The sequence below is a fragment of the Cyphomyrmex costatus genome, unplaced genomic scaffold (assembly GCF_001594065.2).
Source record: "Cyphomyrmex costatus isolate MS0001 unplaced genomic scaffold, Ccosl1.0 scaffold55, whole genome shotgun sequence".
In the NCBI taxonomy this organism is placed as follows: Eukaryota; Metazoa; Arthropoda; class Insecta; order Hymenoptera; family Formicidae; genus Cyphomyrmex; species Cyphomyrmex costatus.
The window spans coordinates 93,143-115,265 of NW_017279708.1; the positions used below are offsets into that span (position 1 = coordinate 93,143).

The 22,123-nt window shown below is 31.6% G+C and overlaps 1 protein-coding gene across 1 annotated transcript; it reads right to left on the reverse strand.

Annotated features, from left to right (window-relative positions):
• Nucleotides 1-1,508: 1,508 nt before the first annotated feature.
• On the reverse strand, nucleotides 1,509-21,772 carry Nep2 (M13 family metallopeptidase neprilysin 2). Its single transcript, XM_018546391.1, has 10 exons — nucleotides 21,451-21,772; nucleotides 10,238-10,377; nucleotides 6,523-6,651; nucleotides 5,690-5,935; nucleotides 5,076-5,287; nucleotides 4,715-4,891; nucleotides 4,114-4,608; nucleotides 3,453-3,744; nucleotides 3,042-3,292; nucleotides 1,509-1,917 (listed from the first exon to the last, which is right to left on the reverse strand). Exons 1-10 carry the CDS (start codon nucleotides 21,480-21,482, stop codon nucleotides 1,579-1,581), a joined length of 2,313 nt encoding a protein of 770 aa, XP_018401893.1. The 5' UTR covers nucleotides 21,483-21,772; the 3' UTR covers nucleotides 1,509-1,578.
• Nucleotides 21,773-22,123: the final 351 nt, after the last annotated feature.

A 22,123-nucleotide genomic window follows, 5' to 3' on the forward strand; every position in this document is an offset into this window, starting at 1 on the left:
GAATTTTTTAAATATTAAATAACGCCTTATGGTCTTTCCAATGACTCAAATATTTTAAGGAAGAAAGCAAACAACAAAGCTTCACTTTTTTTTTAGCTTAGTTTAATTATTACATGGATTTTGTTTTATTGGAAATTTAATTTGCTATTTAACTGCTACTTGATAATACTATAAAATAATACTCAACATAAAATAGTTGTGATGAATGATAGCTTCCAATATTTATTAAAAAATTAGCCTATTAAAGGAGGATACAATTTTTTTGGCTTCGTTATTCACATTGTTACGAAATTGCTGTCAGTTATGCTTCAATCATCTAAAAACTGATTCAAAGAGAGTTGACTAACAATTCTGCATTAGTTTTTAAATGATTGAAGCAGAACTGACAGCAATTTTGTAATGATGTGATTACGAATTTTGTTAATTTTATTTCAATGTATTAATTTTTTCTTGAGCTAATTTTAATATCATTATTATGATAATTTTCGGTTTTAATAAAAAAAATACATAAGAAAATGTAGAAATAAAATGATAAATGGTCACGAAAAAGTGAAATATTGTATCCTCTTTTATTGAGAAATATTCATGTCGGTTCTATTCATATAATATTTCTTTCTCATTATAGATTTTACAGATCATTCTATATAATGTATACCACATTGCTATTCATCTCCGGGTGTCAGTAAAATACTTTAAAATTTATTCTAAAAAGCAGATTTAACAAAGCTGTCAACAATAAAAAAAGAGGATAAAAAGCGAATTCTTAATAAAGCTGCCAACATTTTTTATCATACATAAAAATCTTTAAACTTGAAATTATATTAGACAATTTAACTTAATTTTCTCCATAATAATCTAAAACCTTTGACAAATATTGTCATTGGCATAGGAATCACTAATGCTTTAGTATTAAAAATAGTTAAGCAATCAAACACTTTGTATATAACTAATTAATTTTCAAACCTGACGTTATTTCATCTTCTTTCTATTTACACGTACATGCGTCCGCGCGGGACATACTTTATATAAAAATTTACCAAAGACAATACATAGTATATGTCCCACATGTCTAAGGTCAGGCAGGTCAAGTCGATCTCCATGGATTTTTCCATGGAAAATGCTTCCCTTTTGCATACGCTGTATTAAAGCGAAATTTCAGTTCTTACTTTCGAGTAGCGTCACTGATAAAATATTCTCTGCTGCGGCAATGTCGCTATGGCAGGATACTGTAAGAGGGGAACAAGCTACCTCCATATACTGTCGGCATGAGATCGACGACTCCATTGCATTTATTAACCTCAGAAGCGACAATATAAATGCTTGAAAATTGCAAAAAAAAAATAAATTATTTTTAAATAAATAATTAATCTTATAAATATGATGAAGCGGTTTTAATATCTGAGACCAAACACTATCCTATCTTTTAAAAAAAGCAAGAAATTTGAACGTGTCTCCAATACCGAGCCGCTAGGAATATAATTGTTTCAACGAAGCAACAAGCACGGGGAATTGTAACTTCCAAGGTTAAAAACGGAGTCAGTCGGTGTCGTTCACACGTATTTTGTCGACACCTGAGATCTACCACACGGTACATTTCTTCTCGGGGTTCATTCTGGAGCCGACCGGGCAATTAAAGTCGCGCGAGAACTCCTCCATGTTCGACAACGGTCCTCGAACGCGGAATTCGCCTGGGCTGTGGAAACCCGTTGTAATTCGCAGCTTCAGTGCTTCCGGTCGATATTTGCTGCACCAAGAATTAGCTGCACTTATCCAAAACAATTGTTCTGGACTGTACGACAGACCCGGTAATTTCTGCTCCGGCTTATTTCGTTTGACCCATTCTTTGTACGCGTAATAAGCCTCCTTTATGCCACCATTGTCCGCAATGTTCTCACCTTGTGTGTTTATCCCATTTAGCTGTAGAAACGTAATATATATTATGACAAAGTCGCAAACTAGAAAACTTTTTATATAAGGAGAATGCGATATTATTATTATATATGTATATCTTAAAAATTGTATCAAATGTTTGCGATTTGTGTTATATTAATTATTTTTGATGACCAATCGTTTTGTACGTTTTAATTTCTCTAATAAACCTTTTTTTTTTCGCGTATAACTACACGATGAAAATTCTAGACCATTAAAAGATACTATATATTTTTGCATGTTTCTCTAACAAAGTCGTTTTGCTACTTTCGTAATTTTATATAAGTATGACATTACGAAACTTCTGTTATCATTATCATTATTCTTATCGCACATGAATATTCTGACATTCTTATGATACTGCTACACAATGAATAAACATTGACTTGAACATTAATACAACTTGATAAAAAGTTTTTTTTCTTTTTGTGAGGTGCTATAATATAGATCTCAAATTTTTTGGCACTAAACGTAATTGGTGGTAGAATTTGCATGTCAAGATTTTAAATAAATTGAGATAAAATGGGCTAATAATGATATTACTATTGGCTATTTTGAATATTGTTTTACACTTTATTTCTCTAAATAAGTTAAACGACCCTGAACTGAAATCCATCTTAAAGTTCTTGAATTGTACTTTTAAATTAGAATGAAAAAATGACAAAAAATTTATTTTGATCATTTTATTCTAATTTATTTAAAATCCTGATATGTTACGTAAATTCTGCCAACGGTATCAACGCAAAAACATTTTTGGAATATATTACGTATTATGATATTTCGAAGAAAATTTAGGCAAATGATGAAAATGGTATAATTATTCTGATAAAGAATAATACGATTTTATATAGTAAATAGATCAATACAAGATTTTAACGATAGTTGCGATCACGTTCGTTTAATTAGTATTAAAAAATATTTTTTTAAAGAGAAATATACCCTTAAAAAATAAATATGAATTACAAAACAATTACTCATTCAATACGGTTAAAGTTTTTCCATATTTTATCGATATAATTTGATTCTTTCGCGTCAGAAATACATATACAAAACATTTACATAGCAAGGAAAATAAACTTAATAAATATAGATATGTAAAGATTTAATCTTACGTTCAATTCAACTTCTTTCACGGAATAATTTCCATACTGATGAATTATACATTCAGCTCTCTTGAGATAACGTTTCTTCGTCTCTGGTTCCCACCAGTCAACGAGGTTACCTTCTTTATTAAATTGTCTACCTTGATCGTCAAAGCCATGAGTAATCTCATGACCAATAACGAAGCCGATACCACCATAATTCATGTAATGTGGTCGATTATTGTTAAAAAATATGCCTTGCAAAATACCCGCGGGGAATTCTATAAAAAATAAAAAAATTCAGTATATAGCGACAAATAAATAAGGAATTAAATTAATATAATTTTATGGATTTTATTTTTAAGTATACGCCAATTACTCAAATTATAAACATAATCTAATAATTCATTTATTGATATTTATAAGATTATTTATACTTACGAATACTGTTTTCAATCGACGAGTAAAATGCATTGACGATAGCTGGCCTTCCATGACTTATCCATTCTGTCTTATTTACTGGCTGTCTCAGTCTGCCAAATGAGAAATTAGTTCCAAAGGTAGATAAATTAAAAATGCTTCCCATATAGTCGTCAGCACTCAATTCAAGTTCCCGATAAAATTCTTCAAGCTTTCTGTCATCCAATAATTCATTTGGATAGGCAATATGTGCAGTCATATCAGCTGCTTTTTCTAAAGCATTTTTTCTGGTCTTCTCATCCATCCAGTCCACCTAAAAACGTGTATAATTTCGATAAAAATCTACTAACGTTCCTGTAATAAATATATAACAAGAACTTTTAGAATTAATATCATTAACATATATTTTTTTAAGAATAAATATAGATAACTAAAATCTCATTTTCAAGATTCTAATTTATTAATGACACATATGACGAGACTTATATTTTTTTAAATCTTATTTTTTATTTTAATTTATTGTAAATTTCAGATAAGGAAAAAATATCAAAAAAGATTTTTATTTTATTTTAGAAATTTTAATCTTAGATAAAAAGTTTCTCTCTCTCTCTCTCTCTCTCTCTCTATCATCAGGTTTTTATTTCCTTTACGATCTTAAATTTAAATTTTTGTATTCTCTCACCTTCTTCAGAATCTTTGTAAATTCTTGCCTGATATCATCGACCATTTCAAGCGCGGATTGCTTCGCATCTTCCTTGAAATATTTTCTTACATACATCGAGCCAACACTAATTGCCATACTGCCAGAAACAATGTCAACGCACTCTTTCCATCTCGGTTCTCTCTCTGTTTTGCCGTTTAACTCCACTGTATATTTCAATTGTCTCTTCCGGATGTCATCCGTTAGATAGCTGATCGACGCAGCAGTTGCTCTCCAAAGTGCATAGTTTGCCTGCACCCTTTTCGTCGTTGTGTTGATTAGTTGTTCGAAGTCTTTTAGATAGCTGGGTACATTCACAATGACTATCTCATCCTGATCAAGTTTTGCTTGTGGTGCGAGGATGGTGTTAAAGTATTCCCACCACGGTATATTAGGATAGGCTAAGGATAGCTCATTCACAGTCATGGGATTGTAGAGAAGAGTCACGTTGCGCCGTTTCTCATTGGGCAGAGAGATCTGTGTACATATTTATTCATTTGATCAATCGATCGACGCTTTAGAAAATATTTTTTATCAAATTTTGTTGAAAATTGTTTTATGTCAGTTAATACTAAGGACTTACATTTGCGAGCTTGATTTCGAATTCAAGTGATTCTTTTAATTCTGCACGGGCTCGGTCAGGATTGGCTCCGAGAATTATAGCAATGTCTACCATGTATTTGTAATATGCCTGGACGATTTTCTCGTTGAAGCCTTTCGACAAATATTCGCGCGAGAGTCCGAGCGCTGCTTGATCGAGCTACAAAAAAATTTTTAATTTTTATTTGTGTATACTGCTTGAAAATAAATAATATCATATTTGATTTAGAAAAAGTCTATATTTTATATTATTTTACTTAAAATATGATTATTTATATTTATAAATTATAATTTTCGTTCCGCGTTTGTTGTGGATCCCGTATTTAGGATAGTTACGTGCTTACGTCGATCAAACGCCTAGAGTTGTTCTTTAAGTCGACACTGACGCCGAAATCGATGAAGTAATCAACTGAATAGCCCAGTCTCCGGAATTTGTAGACTGAATCTTTCCAAGTGAAGTCGCCCTCGTTCCATCTCTCGCCTTCCAGAACGGGCCATCCACCGAGTTTTTTTAGGTTGTTCAATAATGGTGCCAAGCCTCTCGCTTCGATAGCGGCTGAAAAAAAAAACAGTACGTTTAAGAATGAAAAAAAGATAAAATTTTGTTTCAATTTGTATTATCTTTTTACAATATTTTCTTTGGCGTTATAATATTTTATAACGCCAAAGAGAAAATAATAAAGTTGTTATTATATATTAGTTTTATAAAAATAAGGGTTTGCAATGCAATTATTCTTCTAATAAATTACGTGTTATAAAGTATCACAATTACAGATATTATGTACTTTTATATCGAAAGAGATATACAATAATAAGAGTAAAACTTCAGATAATCTGTTAAATAAATCAATAGGATTTTTAATTTTGTTATTATGATTTCACTAGGTTTATCGAAAAAAATCTGTTACATTCTTCAAGTTTGACGACTTATATGGAATTTCATGTCGCGGCTGCTTACTTTTGTTCATGCAGGCCTTGTAGAAGTCTTTGGCGAGTTTAAACGGTCTCAGCTCGTTTGGAGGACTTTCTTCTTCGATACTGAGTCGCAGTTGTTCCTCGAGATCATCAACGATAGTAGAGAACGCAGTCACGCTAGTTTTATCGTCGGGGATAACTGTGGATTCGAGGAAACCACCGCAGGCAAATTTGTAGAAATCATCACAGGGCTCCACATTAGGATCCATGTTTTTTATTACGTTAGAGGCTGCGATACATATGTTGAACAAATTAGTACAATTCAATATCTTTAGACAAAATAAGAATTTCTTAATTTTCTTTATAAAATTAATTTCTCTAGTATAAAATATTGCAGGTTATATTTCGGTGAAATATCTTCGATAAATAAATATGTATTCTGTAACAAATCGATCATTGCATATCGTGTTGTTGACATAAGCAACTTTTATATAGAGAAATATTCGTTTTATTTGTTGATAAAATTTCTGGTTATTAAACACACATGCATGAATAAATATTACCGAGAAGAAAAATACCGACTATTAAATGAAAATAGTATGATATCTCAATATTGAATGTATGATTTTTCTTTTACAAACGTATAATAAACTATTTATTCGGGTAGCTATAATATATGTGATTAAAATTATTTATTCAAATTTTATTTATAATTTTTTGTTTTTAATTTTTAATGGTTTAAAACAATAAAATATATATCTCGTAATTTTTTTAAAATAATGTTTTAAAAATAGGTATATCGTCTATTAGTCATATATGTGACGATACAATATTACTAAAAGAAAAACTTTAAGTTTCTTCATATATCTTACTGACCTGTGTGAATGCATTCATATGTTAAACAGACATCATTGCAATTCGTTCCCTTTATTGGTGTCACCATCGATCGTTCCGAACCGCTTAACGCCTCGGCTGTGGATGGTATCATCTCTAGGTTAACAGTATCTGTTCTCGTGCGGATGCAGGTGTGATTGCAGGTGCGAAAAAAAATGCATAACAGCAACAAATTAATGAATGCGAAGCATTGGAACATACAAGCCGTGATAAAACTTAAACTCCACCATATACAATGAAGTTTGATATCATTTCTCTATTAAATTGTTAACATGTGTGTATTGTGTTGTATGTTACTATATGATTAAATCTATTCTCAATCCATTTTATCAAGAAGTGAAAGTCTCTTCCTATTCTTTTCCGAAAAATATTGTGTAGCATATCTTAAAAAAAAAAAGATATTTTTCTTATATTGACAAAAAAATTCAATCAATTCTAGAGAATATATTTTATAAAACAAATTTTTTTAATCGGATGCAAGAATTACATTACATATTAAATAAGAAACGATTTATTTTGTCCTTTTCTCTTTAAAATATTACGAGAGACGTGCATGAATTTTTAGATTATTTTTCAACTAATGAAGTTAATTGATTAGAGATTGAAACAAGATTTGTAATTGCGATTCTCTCTCTTTCTTCCTCTCAATTCATTCGTATTTACGTAAAAGGTCGCGTGATGTTTCACCTATTATTATTCCTTGTCGGATTGCGTATATAATCACTGCACGTGTTCGCATAAGAAAAGGCAACATCTACCAAAGGCAACCGAGCGCTGATTCGTTTCGTATTCTCTCCGTCAATTTTTTAAAAATACTTCGAAAATATCTTGAATGCGTCAGGAATGAACGCTATCGCAAGCTCGATGCTAAATCGATGCATAATCAAAATATTAGATCATGGGGGGTGTGCGCGTTGTAAACTGACGTGATTACGCGTTTAACGGGTGTGTTACTAGTGCAAACACACGTAGCGAGTGAATAATTCTCACAACAATATTTGCTCACTAGAAATATCAAAATGCGTCAGAATTACCCTTTCGTTGACGTCACTTCAATTTGTACGTCATGAATTTCGCTGTGAAGCCTATGACGCGTACAAAAACGTAAGACAGTAAGACGTAAGTAATAAGAAAATCGTAACATTTTTTAGATTCGCTGGTTTTGCGATCTTTACTGTGATTGGCCAAGTGTTTAGTGTATCTTACGTTTTACTGTCTTAGGTTTTGGTGTGTGCCATTACTTTTTTAAAGTGTTACTTCTTCGTGAATTTAATTAATTTAAGACACATTGTTGTATCAAGTATACGTTATTGATCAAATGATAGAGTCCTCTTGTCATCCAAGGCGGAAGTATTTTCGTAATTCTCTTTCTCGCGTTTAATAAGCGGGTGGAGCATTTTTATATGAGGCGCCGACGTAGAAATAAAATTTACGATGACCACGTTGCAATTACGCGTCTTACTTTCGCACAGTTAAAATTTTTACGGTACGGGTACGTACCGTTACTGAACGGCTTCGATCGTAAATATATTCATCGTTTGTTGCATTAAAAAACATCTTTGGATCTTTCTCTCGAGATGTCAAAGAAAAACGACATGTGAATTCGTGAGATAAAATAATCACGATGATCCTTCTAACGGCAATTAAACGCGTATAATTTAAGTACCATTAAAATTTCCATTAACATCTTTCTGGAAGCAAAATAAATTTAACTTTTTTATTAGCAACTCTCTTTTATTACGCATTCCAAACATTCTTCCTTCAAATAGCATTTAATTTGTAAATGAATAATTCACCTTTTATCAACAATGAGACGTATCTAATAAAGAAAACTCTATCTAGCTGTTTCAGTGTAATTAGATATTATTGTTTGTAGATTCTTATAATAAGTGTCAGAAATTTATCAACCTACGAATTGCAGCCAAAAGTAAAAATATATTTTTTTTCTTTTTAGAGGAGAAGTATTATGCTAGATTCGCGAAGTTAACATGCCATTTTTAGTTTAAAATTTTTGGTATAAAAAAGTAGGAGGGACTTTTTTATTTTACTAAGGAACTGTAGGATTATAAAATATACTACTTCGGAACTCATTATTTTTTTATATTAATAAAACGGCGTGCTAATTTTATAATCTAAATTTTATAATAGAAAAACGTGCATTTGTGAAGTTAGCATGACATTCTATGCAAAAAAATAATGACAGTTTGAGTAAAATTTTTCATAGTTTGACAATTTCTTGAAAATAAAAAAGAATTATAATATAAGAAAAAGAATTATAATAAAATTGAAAAAGTAACAGCCGGAACTCTGTTTAAATATGATTGTAGAGCATAAAAATGTTTATAGAGCATAAAATTCTACTAGAACTAACGAGAAATGTCAATGATATTGTGATAAATTGACGATATAACACTTTTTCCAAGTGCTGTGATGTCTTCTACATTTAACGTCTATTAAAATTCATAATTTTGTTGGAATTTGTTTTCAATATATTGGTACCTACAACTCGAGCTGTATTTACGGAAACTTATTACGAATCTTTTAATAACACAAAGTTTTACAAAAACTTGATATAGAATGTGGCTCAACTAATAAATTAAATAAATACAAAATAAGAAGGGCTACGAGCCAAAAAATAATTTTAACACTTTATTACTGATATAAGAGGAACAAAGTTTTTATATTTATTACGTCAGGAGTCAAAAGCAGTTATTTCAGGGATTAAATCTAGATTTTTGCAAATTGCGTATCGCGTAAACTATTACAGAAGTCTGTTGCTGCCATATTGCGAGAAATTATGATTTGTTTGTCACTGTCGTCACTAGCAATTTCGCTTCAGGCATTAATGCAATTGGATGATGTTAAGTAATATCTTTGTTGCAAGAGGAGACTAACGTACGTTTTAAGATGTCCGTGTATGATACTTAGCTGTTGCAGGTGTAGGTTTGAGGTTTACAAATTTAGATTGTATATGTGGAACATGAGATATTCTCTTTAAAAACTTTAATGTTACAAAAACTTCATTAAAGTAAAAAGAAGAAGTGCCATTAATATTTTACGCAATAGAAAAAATCGAATACTTAAAAATAAAATCTGGAAAGATTCTATTAAGATAAATCAGACTGCATGCAGAAATGTTACAGCCTTTTACAAATAAATACGAAACACATAAGACGCTTAGATCTTCTTTGCTTTTGCGTTAAAATTACAGTTTTATTTTGCAAAACGAATTATAAGAAAAATAAAACGAAATTACATTATTTAATTTATATTAAAAGTTTAAAAGTTTAAGTATTAAAGATATTCAGAATTATATAAATAGATCTGAACAGGATTGTATAAGTGGTAGATTTCCGTTTTGAAATTCAAGAGAAATATTTAAGTATATCTCTCGTTTCAGGTTTTTTCCAGCTGAATCATTCTGTATATATTTTACTGTACATCATTTTCAGATAAAAGCGTATAACAAAAGTAACATTCAATATTGTGATGATTCAGTTTTGAAATAAAGAAGATCTAGGCAATTCATAAAAAGCAATATGCAAGTGAGGTCTTTTTGATTTCAACATAAATCTCTTAAGAATAGAAAAATGCTGGTCTCGCTTCTGTGCTTCTCAGACAATACTGCATACTTGCAACATGCGTGGTGAACGGCTCGTGTTGCACTATAGGTTACCATAAAAGTGAGTGCTCTTACCGGACTTGGTATTGCATGTTGTGTTGGCCGCCAAAATTCCGAGGGCGACCGCCAAAGCGGTGCACAAGAGGAACCCGGAAACCGCTATCACCGTTAATCCGCGTTCCAAACCGGATCGCCTCTTCCACCATGTCGGGTTTCTGTTACAAAAATCGTAAAGTAAAAGAAACAATAAAATAAGAAAAGATCACATTATTTTTAAATGATATCCCTCAAAATTAAATCATATATATTTAGAAATATATGTATATACAATTATATAAAACTGTATTAAAAATATTATATAATAAGAGGGTATTCTTTCTCTAGGTAATATTTTTACCCTGAGTTGTAAAAATATTTAGTGTAATGTTTATGGTTGAAAAGGAAGAATATCTCTCTCTCTCTCTCTCTACTTGAGTCTCGTATTTTTTTTATAAATTTAATTTTATCACACTTTTAAGTTATGAATTTTGCAATTATTTGTGCGTATTGCACGTGTCTGCAGTCGCAAGATGTTGCGACTTGCTTTAAATATGTTTTGTAATACAAACTGCAAAATCCTCTCGCTGTAATCCTCACGATAATTATGCATCGTATTTCCAAGTTTAATCGCACGTGAAACAATGTTGGTCATCGTGTATGAATTCTATGTATAAATAATGTATTGTACTATCGAATCCTATGTTCTGTATACTATACCATCTCTATGCATGCACGAAGAAATATATATACGTGTACTTTTGTGCATGGAATACAAGAAACCATACGTCGTTTACATAATGTAAATAAGGGAATTACGAAAAGATCAGTTATTTCTTGTCGTTTGATAATAAAAGACATAGGATATCATTGCGTATGCTCAAAGATATTGTACTTTTTTCCGTTGATTTCGCGTATGAAATTGATTCTCTGTATTTTTATGTTGCGTGTGTATACACGTGTGCTGTCGACGCGCAGTAAAATGCCACTCGGATCTAAAGCACGTCGCACATCGGAATTTATGGATTGCTTTTCCTATCCGGTGAGAGAATTGCTGTTTTTCACAGCGGAGAATTCGCGTAGCGAACGAAAGGCAAACCGCAGTCAGATTTTTATCTTCGTCCCAGCCGTGCGCCATTTCTGCGTTTTATGTTTACGATCATCTCGCGAGATCGTGGCCCATTAAGTTCCTCGCATAATCGGCTAGCGAGACCTTGTCCGAGAACGTGATGAGAAATACAAACAGACTAAAATTGAATGTACACAAAAATGTTGCAATTCTGCGCGCGCTTCGTCAGGAAGCCTTTTTTTTTTAACAATAAAATAAAAGATAATTTCCGTAACGTAGTAATAATATTTATGTGTCAGCATTTTTTTATTTTTCGAACCTACGGATTCGTAATGTTAAGTCTGAAACATCTTTTTTTTAAATATTATAGTTACGCAAAGCACAAATTTCACCGATAATATATAATAACAAGAAGAATCGATTTGTCTCGAAGGGATAACCACTACTTGAAATATTTTCTCATAGATTACATGATTTCATTTGATTTCGTACGATTTTATTTGATAAATAATTTTCTTCAATATACGATTGTGATGAAGTGATTACCCTCTCGATTTGTCTTGATCAAAAGTCATAATTTATTATTGAATTTATCTTTCTTATTACACGGTTGTTTATATGACTTACTATGTTTCCTAGAGTAGTAGTTTTGATTGTTTTAAGACATAATATTGATGTACAAATAGAAAAAAATCTTCAATTTATCCAGAAAGAAAATTGATAATAGTTCCGCTCGCGCAGGCGCAGAGGACGGTGACGCGTGGCGAGCTCTTTTTTTGGTACTAGAGTTAAAATATCCTGTTAGGAAATAGTGCATCTCGGAATGCGACTACTGCACATATCCATCCGGACGAGATTTGACATAATCGTTTATATTTACAATCAAAACGTTGATTGTACGTATTGATTGCATCTACGCAAGAAATAATCAACATATGTAACAGCAACTATTCAATAGTTATTGATTTTTGTCCTGTGTGTTTTTATCTTGCAAACAATGCGCGCAGACGTATCCACGTGCGCGCGTAAATACATCGAGTGTAGATACTTAGGATGATAGAGAGGGTATAATGGAACTCATAGCGCGCGTAATGCAACGACGAGTGTATTGACCTCATTGAAAAGCAACGACACATGCCGAAGCATCCTCCGTTACGTAATATTGGAGTCAATGCCGCGTATCGTCTGCATCTGATGCGCGACCTTGACCCTGACAGTATGAACGAATTTATGAATTTAATACACGAGATTGCGCGGCCCGTATTCGATATTCGCGCCGATAAACAACTCAATTTATTTATCAATTAATAAAAATATAATCTTATTTTTGGTCAAAGCGGATCTTAGTGCTTAATGTAATACTAAATACAAATTTAAACAACACTGTTAAAAATAAAATATTAATTTTCACATTTTTTCATGTTATACGGAAAGTCCACTATACATCTCTAGATTAAAATTAACATTTTTTTTTTAACAGTGTATTATTTCAGTTTTTTAAACTGCGCGCCGATAAGATTTGTCGGACTTACGAAACGTAATCGCGAACTGAAATTAAATAAAATTAATCTTAAATTATATTGATCGCGTTCATTTTAATCGCGAAGTTAATAAATATCTTAAAAACTTGTAAATAATTGATTGTAAAAAATAATATTTATATTCTGACGTCTTATATAAGTTAACGGAACAAAGTGAGCAGAATCGATTTTAACTAACATTTTTGTTTGTTGCTCATTAAAATTGATTCTGCTCACTTTGTTCTACTAATTTTATATACTGTAATGGTATATAAATAAAGAAAAAAGGGAAACTTTTTTGATATTTGGTTTGAGATTGAGATATTATATCTATAAAAAAAAGTTATTTCTTTCGCAGGAAATTAGGAAAAATTGTACGTTATTGTTTCGTTGAATCAGAATGAAAAGGTAAGGTCACGGGTAATTTTTATTGGTTCAATATTCGATCGTTATTGTATACGTATATGTTTCAAAATAACTGCATATCAAAATATCAATGAAGTGGAAGATTGTGGAAAAGCGATACAGTATGATTATCCACTGATTTCGCGGTATTTACCCCCAGGGTTCGGCGAGAAATTGCGATCCGTATTCCATATTTGTCGCGCCACTAACCAAGCAATCAAGCCTCATCGTCGGATCGCGATGGATTGATCGACGAGGCGACTATATGCGAAATTAACGTGCATATAAGATCGTATCTATATCGCAATTGAGTTGATAGCAATATCCGCGTTACAGAATATTCTGGTCTACAAATTTAATGACTCAACGTGTGTAACTAATTACAACTGTGTTAATAAAGGAAGAGTACAATATTAAATAATTAGCATCAATATATTAATTTAAAGATTGCAGATGTATAATACTCGAGTTATGGTGCACATTGAATCGTGCTCGTTTAACGTTTCTATACCTTCACACTTGGCCTTTCCTTTAAATAGAATTTCCGAATTTTTCCGGTTCGACACATATTTATAGGGATAAAAGTGACGGAAAATCATCGTAGTCGAAGTCATTATGATAGAAGATATAATTATTACCCTAGACACGGCGACGTCGCCGACATGTATATTTTTGCACATAACCATCTCTGGCAACATTGACGAATTAAACGTGAAAATAAGCGTACTTTTAGCGATAAACTTTGATGCTGCATACACAGCATGCGTAACTGTGCATGAAGCGAGAAATGGTTGATTATTCAAATTACATTTCCTCGGAGATTCAAATTTTTTTATATTATTTCATGTATTTACATAAAATGAAATACTAGTTCAGTAAAAAAAAAAATACAATTTTTACATTATCAAGTTAAGTGGGGTATCGTCGAGCCACAAATTGATCAAATAATTAAAAATACTGTCTAAGTCAGTTTATGAAATTATATCGCGCGTGATCACTTACATAATTTTAACAATATAATTATCGAATGTAATTTCCAAGATTTCTGGAAAGAGAGTGAGAAGATAATCTCAGAACAAAGTGGTTTCTACCAAAAGACTGCTTCTATTCTTATTGTAATCAGCGCCCTGCCTCTCAATGCATAGAAAATCGATTCGCGTGGTATAGGTGTTATCGGAACACCCCGTTGCCCTCCATCGAGCGTGCTGTCCTCGCGGATACGTTCACCGGTGCACGTGACGGCCCCGACAGAGTACCGCGACCGCGAAACTGTGTCGCCACAGGACCGACGGAAAGGCAAAGCAGCGCGAGCTGCATCGTAATGAAGAGACGCACGAGTAAGAAAGACGCGCGTGACATCGCCTTCACGTGCCATGACCTGGCGCCTCTTTTATAATCGTCTTCCTGACCCTCTTCCCTCTATACGTTAGAATACTGTACTGTCTACATTTGACGCAACATTAATTCCGGAATGGAAGTGAGCCACAATGAATGTGTCCGCGTTTACCTCTTCAATCGTATAAATAATTACTCCTTTATTAGAAATGGGAACATGGCGCTGCTAAATACTAATCAATATTAACTAATAATAGAATTGACATTTTTTTATTGAATTAGTTGTCATACTGAAAAAGGAGTCTAGTAGTAGTTTCAGATGAGTGAAATAATGTCAATCAAATGATTAGTTAACGTAATAAATGTAATATTATTACAAAATGGTTAATTATAATATTACGTTTTATAATACTTATACAGAAAAGTAAAATTATTTTTCATTATATTAACCACAACGATCATTTAATTGAAGTCATTTCACTTAACATTTGGTAGTTTACTAATATACCTATAGATTCTTTTTTCAGTATACAATTTTTTGATGATTTGTAATTTTGTCTTTAGGAAATATCTCGATTTTCAATTTAATTATCGCAAGAATTATTTTAATTAATATTAACACGAAAATAATATAAGACACGTCCATTTTTCGTTATTCAAGATGTATAATTCTGCTGTAAATACATTAATTGAGAATTATTATTAGGCTTATTACAATATTTAAAATACCGATTGCTCAGATTGCTACTATTCTCTCGTAATCTCCGATTTCTTCAGTCTTTATTATGAACGTTTATTTCATTATTTCGACAAACGCGTCGTACTTTCAGCATCGTAATTTCATTATCTTTACAGTTTGTTTGTAAATGAGACTGATATCGTACTATACGTTACAGTTCATTGATCTAGTATCTTTGTATGCATTTGTTTCATTCCTTGGCTCCGTTCATACTCGCGATATCGCACGACTTCTCGTGGGTTGTTCTGATAGCAGTACATTTTCCAATTCTCGTAAATTACACGATAGCATATTGTTGCCTGACTCCACGAGTATTATAATGCACGAGGTAATCAATCCCCACTAATGTGTCGCGCGCTTACTAGATATATGGTTCTTCAAATTCTGTGTGAGAAATGTATCGCACTCAGATAAAGGAAGTGATTACTTTTAATTGTATATTCATTTAAATTAATTATAAGAGTGCTCATTCGTTAAAATTCTGATATTCAACTTTTCGCAAAAATCCTTTTATAGGAATAAAATAATAATCAATAAATATATAATAGATGTAATAAAAATAATAAAATAGTAAAATTATAAATTAAAACTGAATAAAGAAAGACTAATGAACTCAATAAAATTATATATATTTAGAAATTATTTTTCTATAAATTTAAAATTTACCAACATGTTATTTTTGACAGAAAAAATATCGAGAGAATGAGAAACACTGATGACTTAAAATTCGTGTACGCGAGTATCATGTGTGTAAATTCTTTTAACGGGATATCAGGTGAGATGTGCTTTTGACAGACGACAAGTGTCATAAGCTTTCACGTATTTTCGATATTCCCGTTGTACGACAACGAGGTCGACCAGGGGCCAGTTTGAGTGGGCGCGGTATAACGATAACGACGATGACGACGGTGTAACGGCAGATTTTCGCATTGCAGAAGGTCGCGTTTAAGCCAAACGGACGTTTTACTCTCAATTTACTTCCAATTATCAAATTATGGCAGTTGGCGTGCAGATTAGCGTGACTTTTTCGACCTTTGTGATTTGTGTCTCGCGTAAACCGCAAGGTAAAAGAGGAAGGCCTCCTTTAAGACCGTGAAATTAATTCTGATTGTCGTTCTTAGCGAACTATAGTGATTGTGATGGATTCTCTGGACATGTTTGGAATATCAATATACCTACCGCACCTGGCATATTTTACAAAAGCCGAAAGAATGCCGCACAAAAGATTTTTTCGGACGGTGTATCTCCTACGAAACTCGATACATGACAACTGTTGCGATGACTGATGTGTGTTCCAAAAATTAGCATCCTCTTTCTAAGTGTGTTTTTTATTTACTAAATAAATAATATAATATATATCTAATGTAATATATCTTTTTTCTAAATCTTGGAATCTCTAAATAATCTACTATAATAATATATTTTGAGTAAAAAAAATTTAAATACATATTGTAAACAAATCATAATATCACAAATACGTAATTTAATACTTATACAGAAGCAGGAAATAATAATAGGAATATAGAACTCATAAATTTTAAAATTTGTCATATATATTAAAATTTATATAAAAATATATGGATTACTCTGATTATTGATTATTTTATAGATCATGTAATTGTGTGTAATATTGTATTAGTAATTCCGGGCCATATGAAAGTGTTCAGTCAGCGATTCTTACGCGAGTTGATTCCTTCATTATTTTCGCAAGAAGAAAACATGAATGAATCATCACTCAATATGAATAAGATTTCTTTTACTTTGTTCATGTCTTTTACGAAATAAGTTTCTACATAAAAGTAGAAGTATGTTATTTTGTCAAAGCAGTAAGAGAATTTTATGTATATATATCTAGTTATAATATTATTACGGCGATTAAGCGTTTAAAAGAGTAGATAAAATGTGAGAATTTATGATACAGCTCCGATGTTTTTTCTAATCTACGTATTCTTTTTTAACTATCTCGCATAAATATTCCATAACGAGTGATAAGTGCATGCGTAGAGATAACAATTTGTGTACGTGTGAGACGATAAAATATTGTACTTTTATAACTTTATCATCTCTTTAACATAATATTTTGCTATAAGTTGTTTATAATAGCAGATAAATTTCATTTATATTTAAAAAATTTTTAATATATTATCTACGATTGCAAACATAAAATTACATGCATTTGAATCTATTATGCACAAAATTATTCATATAATTATGTGTCGCCCGCAAAATACATTGCTAAGTTCACACTTTTTCATTTTCGTGAAATCGATTTATCCGAAAGTTGGTTTACCCGACAAGGAAGTTAAATAGGATCGCTCAAATTTTACATACATATTGCATCGCGACGACGCGACGTGGCTATCGTAACAACGTAATAACTCGATACAAGCGTTTGTAAACTTGCACCATGAGTCGTAAACGCTTTCAATGTTCAGCGTACTTCGCAAGAGACTTTCACCTCGTGCAAACCAATCGTACTTATAAACTCATGAGTTCGTTTTATTTTGCTACTATGTATTTTTACTGTCGTGACACATCATTTCTCTCTTAATAGTCAATTATTTCCGTGCACAAAAAGTTTCTATTTGATGGAAAAGCCGTATCATGATCATAATATCTTGCGTTCTCATTTCTAAAAATATTTCAATTAAAAAAAATATTTTCAAGCAGACTAGATTGAAGACTATTGTATAACCATACGTGCCATGCAAAATGTTTCCCCCTCCTTGTTTGTTTAATTATTTAACAATATATAATTACCCAATTTTAATTTTATATAATTGTATGTTGCAATGTAACTTTAATTTTTTAAATAATTATAAATTACTACATACATAATACAGTAGTGTATTACTACTATACATATATTTAGTTCTAATTGATTCTGAGCGATTAATTCGAATTGCTATATAAACTTTGTACACAAAGGCATACTACGATATAAAGTTAAAAACTTCTGAGCAACGCGCAAAATAATCACAATAAATATTACCACCTATGCAACATAGTATGAACGTTCAATCCTCAATGAGAGAGAATTATAATTCTGAAAATATTCTTCTTTTCTTATATATAAATTTTTGAGGAAAAGTGGAGGACACTGAACAGTTGTCGTCAGTAAGGTCCGATGAAAATTATCAAAATTTTTAATGTTATCTTAAGGTCCAATCATGGAGACTCATCTTCAAGACATCATCATTTTATCAAAAAAAGGATAAAAACTTTTTATCCTTTCTCGTAAGAAATTATACTGCATCTTTTATCCTATTCAATGTGATTTTTTTTTAAATACGAGCAATAGAACTTTGGTGTGTTTCTTTTTAGTAAATGTCGCACATTGCTTGAAAATTAGAATATTACAATATTGACGACGTAACTGGGACATCTTTAAAATATCTATTTAAATAACTTTTATAAAATGTTCCAATGACGTCCTTCGGATGTATGATAGGCGTCCAACATATATAGCGATATAAATAGGACATTTCTAGATATATATTTCAGATGTTCAAGGATGTCGAATTGTTGCTTAGACTTAAACACTATGGCGATTATTTTATATATGTCATTATTTTATATATAATTGCAATATTATTATTATATAATTGTGGTACTATATATAATTGCATTTGATAACAACGTAAAAAATAAATTTCTTTATGGAAACGCCACAAAGGTGTTCATTTTTAACAACATTGATGTTATCAGATGCAATTATACATAATAATGACAGTATTGCTATAATATCCAAGTAACAATTCGATGTCCTCGAAAGTTTGAAATATATCTTGCAAATTTTAAATTGCTACAATGCGCGAACTATAAAAAATGTTTTTGTGCTCGTAAATAATAGTCGCATTATATGTTACGCGATTCTAATTTTATGAGTCAAAACGAATTTCCCTTGTCTTGTACGACAAGCGGTTTCTTTCCGTACGAGACAAGTTATCAAGGGGAAACGTATTTTTTTGACTTTTATGATATACCATATTCTTTACGTCTGCAAATGCAAGGTCAAGCTTGTCGAGAAATGGTGTGACACATATGATAATTATATGAATATTCATTAACGTAAACAGAGCTGATAAGGCTAACACTTTTTTGCAAAGAAGGATTTTTTTAAATAATTTGATTGCTCTTTTTTGTCTCTACGCGGCGCAATGGCCGGCCGGTTCTCGGCGTAACATCAACGCCTGGTACGTTTTATCACTGGCTGTCCCTGCGTGCATTGAAATCGCGAGATTTCTCGTTGCGCTAAAATGTCATGTTCTTTCATTTGCATATCTGAACCGCAGCCTTAATAGACTTGCTCGTGTCGATACTGCGATTTGCTACGGTAGCCGATAAACATTATAATGCTCCGATACGATACGGATGTCAGCTTACTGTACATTTGTTTAATAAGATGAAATGTGGTTTTCAAAATAAAATAATTATTAACTACACTTTCGTATCAATTATATTATAATTTATGAAACTGATTAGACTGATCAAAATATTATCATAATTCTTGAGTAATTGCCTTGGCTTGGCAATAACAGTTTTTTAATCCATGTTAATTACAATATTTCTTTTATTAAATGTAATAAATGATCAGATTATTCTGTTAATATACGATAGAACTTTTATTATTTGAACCTTAGTCAAAAGGAAAAGATATTTAGATAATCGATTTTTATTGATAATAATGGCTTAATATTTTAAAGATTTGTTTACTCGGCAGATATAAATGTAATGTAATAAATAGTCCTTCTTTATCGTTCATTTCGCTTTCCCAATTACTCTGAGTTATTAGTCTCAACTTGAATGTTTACTTTCTTTTCTTAGATAACAGAAGTTTAGATAATTAACGTTCAGATAAACACTATTCGCGTATAATAGTTCTATTATACTTAAATCTAATCAATTTTATAGATTCTAATAATCCATAAAAATAAGAATTGTAAATATTTACCATTCTAAAAAGAAAAAAAAAACATGGACGGTATATTGATATTTTAATGTGTAAATCAAGATAACAACAAGTGGAGTAAATTTGCAAGATGTGCAGATTGCAAAGTCAACAGATCTCGTGTTAGTCTCATTAACACAAAGTAAAGTTTGCTTGCCATAATTGCAAGACAATGTCTTACATAATCATTTATGATATAATTAAAACAATGTGAAAACAATATATCAAAGAATACTCGCATCGTACAACAATACCTTTTTAAGCTAAATCGAATTTAACAATAAGTTTAAACATTTACAACGTATACATTTAGTGATTCATTTTATATCGAATGGAAAATTTACATAATGGACAAATAAAATATAAGACCAGAACTACAAATAAATACTAATAAACTAAGCTCTCGATGTCAAGAAAAGGCTAGAACTACAATTATATTTGATGCAAAGTTGTGGCAGGTCAGTGATATCTATTTTGCATAAAGGTATCGGTATATTTCTCATGAAATGGCTTTATAATTCTTTAATTTTAAGATGTTATATTACCTACAGAAGAGTGAAACTCTAAAAGTCATTGAATCAAAGATCAATAATCGATAATTCGCATGATAATCGCGATTCGTTATCGAATTTAAGAACGCTTTCATCTCTTACGAAATACTCTCTCGCATTCTGATTTATTTTATCGAGTTTTAAACGATCAGTTTTTAGCAACATTGCATAAGTTGCAGGCAAGTAGTCCATAGTAAAACTTTGCTAATAGACAAAGAAAAAAAATACAAAAAGTATCTGTTCTGGTAGCGGTACTGCGTCAGCAGTTTATAACTGCCAAACACGTGTCTTTTCATGTAAACGTATAAAAGTTTCCTATTTATAGATAAAAGTTAAAAAGATATCCTCGTGGAAAGTTGTTTACGTAAAAAAAGGATAAAGTTCAACATAAATTGTATACGCCAGAAGCAATTAAAGGATATCAATATTATATTCTCGTGAGAATTATTTTTTATGAACAATTTAAAATAGTATTTATTTGATTTCTCTACAATTGAAGTCGTTAAAAATTAGTTTTGCATACCACTGCATTAATTTTAATTATATTATTAATTATTTTAATTATAAATAGTTGCATCTAAAGTGAAAAAAATAGTTCGGAGAAATATTCTTGTGAACGATCGCTATTGCTATCGACAATAATAATTGCTGTTTTTAAGTAATAACTATTGCGGCAACTCACTTAATAACCGTTTGCTTCATGCTGTTGGTCATCGTGACTAGATTAGTGTTTTCTATGTCTTGGGTATAATGTCTTTTTGCCTGAGTCTCACTAGCACATAACCACACACTCTTCCGTCTTGTGTCCTTTTCCTTCGTCCCGGCTTTTACTTCAGTCGAGAGACCCACGGTCGTTTCCGGAATATCAACTGGAAACTTCTCGTGTGGCCGCTACGTTTTTCTCCTTCTTCTCACGATTTTTCCGTTATCTATTCGACGATCCTTTCCGAAGGAAATCAAAGAGAGAAGAAGACCGTAAAGGGAGGTTGTTGCCTTCCTCCGAGATCCAGATACCAATCTGTTTGGACTGTTAGCGTCGGACTGAAGTAGCGCGCGCGCTTCTGCTCGTATTTAAACGTCCTCTCCCTCCCTGCCACGTCCTCTCTTTCCCTCCCTCTGTCTCTCTTTCTCGTATGCAAGTTCCAGTGTTTCTCTCACGAGAACATTTCACCAGTTTGAACGAAAATCCGAGAAAAATCTATTCAGCGTGTCGTTTCGCGTAGCTCAAAAGTAAAGGGATATAAAAGTATAAATTCAAAGAAACAAAACTTTTTTTGAACCTGTATTTTTCAGATCTCTTTATATTGTAAGAGATACATTTGAAAAGTCACTTTCGCGGCATACATTGTAAAGAA